Here is a 5,521-nt window from a genome sequence, read left to right as displayed (position 1 = left end):
GCTTACTCGGCCCAAACCCGATTCCAGGGGTTTGGACAAAAGGATGGTAAGCCCCTGAATTCCTTTAACGGAATTCCCGTGCAGCAGCATCACCTGAGGGGCAGGCACAGCCAATCCATGCCCCTCCACCAACCAATTTAAACCGATGCCTAACCGCCACCCGAGCCCTTACGCTCGCCGCCAACCACTCACAAACTTAAACACTCCCGCAACTTAGCCACCACTGACCTCAACCATACATCATTCCCAACTGAGGTAAGATGAACCCCATCCAACCTGTAGCAATCAGTGGCTTTAACATTAATATCTGGGTGGGGAATCACAAGCCCACCCATATCAGACACCAGCTTGCTTGCAGCTGAATTTATGCGCTTACGCACCCTTTCGGTGGCCACAGGGCAGGGACTACCCCTCCAGATGCAACGCTGAAGCAACTGGGACCAAATTATCTTAGTAGCGGGCACCAAGGCCGCCAAGTCCCTCAAATCCTGCAAAATAATAGCACGTAAAACATAACAGGAAGAGGAAACCATATCATTTTCCCCGAGCTGCACCACAATCACTGTTGGGGGGCCCTCCAGCAGAACCCGCCTCTGCATGAGCGGTAAGAATTCCTTCCACAGCATCCCCCTTCTGGCGAACCAGGACACTTGCACGTGCGGAGGAAAGCCAAGGCCAGCTCCCAATCCGGATTGCCGAGCTCTGCAAGCAGCCCAATGCACAATACTGTGCCCCACTATCCAGACCCGGATAGTGGGAAGACCTAGGATAAAACAACAGATGTGAGTACCTGAAATCAACATTATTTCCGCACATAACCCCTGTATGCGCCCGACTTCCAACGACCCAGGTCTTTTATCCTTTTGACCGACAAGCCCCAATGGGCCGCTGTCGTTGCTGCCCCAATCCTGAAGGAATGCGGAGCAAATTCAGAGGCTGCGTGGCCGCAGGCAGCCACGACTTTGCGCAAGACCCCGGCGAACTGATGGCGCGCCAGTGGCCGGCCATCTTCATGAATAAACAGTGGCCCACTTCCTGGAGGTCGCAAAGCCATATATCTCTGGAGATCCTTAACTGGGCAAGGGCCCCCCATCCCTGTTGCTGGGAGCCGAATAACTGCTCCCCTACCCAGCTGATCAGTTTTGGAACTCCTGACATGAACCTGCAGTTCCGACTGAGACAGGCTCACGTCCTGTAGCAACAAGCCTCTAGAACCACCATCCTGTTTAGGTTCAAACACCACCTCCCCAACTCTCAGGGCCCCAAAGAAGGCTAGCGAATAGGCTGCGGAAAATAGCCGAGCCTCAAACCTGGACCAACAGATGCTCTTCAATTTACATCGCATCTCGGTCAATAAACCAAACGTTATAGGCCTCCTTGTAGCTGGTCTGGACGGGCTGAGACGCCCCCAACCCTCCAAAGCCTTGCGCACAACGAATTTCCCACAAGGATCATTATTAAAATAGACCTTGCTAAAGAAGGAAATTGCCGCTGAATGCAACCTCAGAGTCCTGGCCGCACGCCGCATCTGAAACAGATGTGCCAAATATTTGAGCACCTGTGCGGTGGAATGAGGCATGCGCATTTCCCCTACCACTGACCGCCCTGTAAAATGCAAAAAATCGGTCCAAGCCTTCTTATAGGACCGCAATGTGGAGGGGGCAATAGATGCAGCTACTCCCTGTAAAACTAAGTGCTGCCAAGGTTCCAGAGATGATCCGGGAAAAATTCCGGACGGTCTCGAGCCACTGGCGCCAGGGACCTGAATCGCTCCATCTGAAAACGGGACAGAGCATCAGCAATCTCGTTAGACACTCCAGGAACAAAACGAGCAGAAAATACGATATTAAAACGCAAGCAATGCAAAACAAAAGCCCTCAGCAGTGCTGATACCCTAGGTGATCGTGAAGACTGCTTGGCAAGCACGTTCACCACCGCCAGGTTATCTGTCCAGAAACATACACGCCGGTCCCTGAAATGCTCGACCCACACATGGACAGCCACTACAATAGGGAAAAACTCAAGAAAAGTTAGGTCCCGAGTTATGGCTTCCCCACGCCAAGCCAGAGGCCAACGCTCGGCACACCACCTGCCGTCCCAATACAAACCGAAGCCCAATGACCCAGCAGCATCAGAGTGCACCTGAAAATCAGCACACAGGTTCAAGGTGTCCTGCCAAAGTGACACCCCGTTGAATTCCTCCAGGAATTCCAACCAAATGCGAAGATCAGCCCGCACCTGGGCTGACAGGCGCACTCTATGCCTTGGGGACCTCAAACCAGACATAAGTCTGGCCAAACGGGAACAGAAAGGCCGCCCCGGAGCGATCACCCTGCAAGCAAAATTTAGGTGGCCCAGCAACGACTGCAGTTGTCGCAGGGTAACCTTTTTCAATGGAATGAGGTCAGAAATAACACCTCTCAGCGTGAGAATCTTATCTGCCGGCAAACTGGAAGTTTGTGCCACCGTATCCAATAGAATACCCAGGTAAGTCAGCTGCGTAGAAGGACCTTCAGTCTTCTCCGCAGCTAACGGTACACCCAGTTCCTCAGTTAAGGCCGCGAAGGCCTGCAGCAACACCACGCAGTCTCCTGTATCACTAGCTGAGGCCAATAAATAATCATCAAGATAATGAGTAACTCCGCCCAAACCAGTTCTTTTACGCAGGGCCCAGTCCAGAAAGGAACTAAAACACTCAAAGGCGGCACAGGCTACTGAGCAGCCCATGGGCATGGCCTTATCGAAGTAAAATTCCCCATCAAACTGAAATCCCAGCAGCCAGAAGTCATCTGGATGAATTGGAAGCAGCCGAAATGCAGACTCAATGTCGCATTTGGCCAGCAGGGCACCCTGCCCAAATTTCCTTATCATTTTGATCGCTTGATCAAGTGAGGCGTACTTCACAGAACAAAGCTCCGGGGGAATGACATCATTTACTGATGTGCCCCTAGGGTGAGAAAGATTGTGAATCAGGCGAAATTCCCCCGGAGCTTTTTTAGGAACTATACCTAAGGGAGAAATATGAAGATTGGGAAAGGGGGGCTCGGCAAAGGGGCCGGCCATCCTTCGCAAAGCCAGTTCTTTCCCAATTTTCCTACGCGCAACCTCAGGCATTTCCCTCACTGACCTCTGGTTTGAGGGGTTCCTAGCTACAGGAGTAGACGCCACTGGGATTCGAAAGCCCAGAGAAAATCCATCACGCAAATAAGACGCTGCTTCCTGAAGCGGGTATACTTGTAACCATGACAACAACGGCTGTAGCTTAACTGGGGTATAAGCTAAAGAGAAAAGAACACTATTTTCCTGCTCCGGAGACTGTAGCCTGGGGGGCGGCCTTTGGGGGCTGCTGAGAGCCCCCCCCCTTTTCGAAAGGGCCGTCGCGCCCCCGCACAAGAAGATGCCGGATGGTTCCCTGCACACTTCTCACAACTATGGGAATATCTGCAGAACTGGCGCTGACAAGTACCCTTGTTAAAATCCCAACAAAAGTACTTGCGACCCATCCTAGCTGACACATTTTTAGGTTTCTGCGATTCAGGGGCCTTATTATCGATACGTGGAGCCACATAAGTGGTCCAGACATCTAAATCCTTACGATCCCAGCGGGCAGTGGGGATCTTGGCAGCCCTGCGTCTGAAATTCTCATCATAAGAGATCGCAGCAGACGCTCCAGCCATCGTAAACGCTGAACGGACTATGGACAAATAAACCCATAAATGCATGGATCTCCGTGGGTAAGCCGCTGCCACCACTCCAGCGAACACCTGGAAACTATCCAACCATCGCTCGAAGGTCCTTTCCGCTTTTGGCAAAGCCACCCTCTTTTTTGTGGCTGCCACACCCTTATCCTGTGAGTCCTGGCCCTCCAGAGGGGGAGCCAAACTAAATATATCAATGTAACGGCCATCCAGAATCCTGGATCGCAGTTTTGTATGCAAGTGGGCACCGGGAATAATGTCCCTAGCCGAATTGGTAGAGACCTTCACGTCAGGCAAGAGGACCCCGTCCAGGCAGTCCTGCACTGCCCCATACCTTGCCCTATGAGAGTTTGCCCTCCTCTCCCAAGCCCATTTTGGGAGTCCCGAGGACTCCGCAAAGCCCCAGTATAGCTTGAGTGAGGCTTCCTCGTCGCTACTGGATGTCTGAGATGAAGTACCTGCAGAAGAGGACGAAGTGTCTCTCCGTCTCCTCTTGGCGCGCCTCCTAGAACTCTTTTTTCGGCGACGAAGCCCACCAGAAGACGACTTCGGAGGTGGAGGAAGGCTGTCCTCCACAGAAGACTCAGATGCATCACCTTGCGGCACGTCACCTGGGACTGACTGAGGAAGAGGATGAAGTGACCCTCCGACTCCGCCTGGCCCGCCTCTTGGAGCTCTCCTTCCTTGCCGAACAGCAACTGGAACGGACTGAAACGACAGAATCTGTGAGTGACCAGGGGCCAATCGGACAGCCGCAGGGGACGGTACCCCTGGCGCCTGCGCTGCTCTGATCCGAGCTGACGCCCTTCTATTGGCCGCAACCTTGGCACCCCCCCGACCCCTGCGTGCAGGCACCAGGACTGTTGGTAAGTCCGGGGTCTGGGCCAAGGCTTCCGGAGAAGAATCCCTGGTCGCCGCAATCCCTCCCTCTTCTTCACTAGAAGAAGACGCCGAAGAGGCAATGCCAGCAGGAAGGGCTGGCCTTGCGGTAGAAGTCGACGGAGTGGAACAACGTTGCAACAGGCCGTCCATTTCAGCCTCCACTCGGGCCAGTGCAGGAGGGTCGCCAGCCAAACCAGTGACCATGGATTGGAGGCGACTCAGCAGCTGGTTTGGCGCAGGAGAACGCAAGGCTTGAGATGGGCCTCTTATAGGTCGCTTCGCCGATGACGTGGAACCAGGCCTGCTAGGCGCCTTCTTTTTGGGAGCCATACCTACTAGCGGGAAAACAACAACAATATAAGTCAACAGACAATATGCGACACCACGTAACAATTAACCAGCTAACTCAGTTGCTTCAGACAATTAAAGTTAGCTGCAACAATACAAACCACCACCAGGTGGCACACCTCGCAGCCCAAGCCAATTAAAGGTTGCAATTACTTCCTTAGCCACTAGGGGCCAGCGTAGAGCAAAAGAAGGCAGAAAATGGCGCTCCCGCCAAAAAATGCCTAAGATGGAGGGCCGACGACCAGAGGGGCTGCCAGCGCACGATGCGCGAGAGGCCCTCTACTTGGGGGACCGCCCCACCCCACTACGCGCGCCGCGCCGCGCCGCGCCTGGAGCCGCCACCGAGGCGGGCGGGATAGAGGACCCCTGGGCCGCCCCCCGGAATTGCGGGCTCCCCGGGGCTCGAGCTAGCCCCTGCGGCCGAACAAGGCTGCCGCCCGCGGTGGGGAGGGGTCGACGGACCCGTAAAAAACAGGCCGCAACGGCCTGAACCGCCAGGCGCTGCGGCCCCGAGCGGCCTGTAGCGGCACACACCCAGCACCTCCCGCCCGCTCGGCCCGCCTAGGCCGCGCGGAACGCGCCAAGGCGCGCCG

The 5,521-nt window shown here is 54.7% G+C and overlaps 1 protein-coding gene across 1 annotated transcript; it reads right to left on the bottom strand.

Annotated features, from left to right (window-relative positions):
* Positions 1-802: 802 nt before the first annotated feature.
* Positions 803-4,910, bottom strand: LOC310686591 (uncharacterized protein; the record flags this gene model as incomplete). The annotated part of the gene is made up of 2 exons (XM_083460420.1): positions 803-1,776; positions 4,157-4,910. 2 exons carry the CDS (start codon positions 4,908-4,910, stop codon positions 803-805), a joined length of 1,728 nt encoding a protein of 575 aa, XP_083316546.1.
* Between the last annotated feature and the right edge of the window lie 611 nt (positions 4,911-5,521).

The sequence above is a fragment of the Podarcis liolepis genome (genome assembly GCF_965112155.1).
Source record: "Podarcis liolepis genome assembly, chromosome: 9".
NCBI lineage: Eukaryota > Metazoa > Chordata > Lepidosauria > Squamata > Lacertidae > Podarcis > Podarcis liolepis.
Note: the sequence above shows the minus strand (reverse complement) of the source record. Positions and strands in the feature narration are given on the sequence as shown.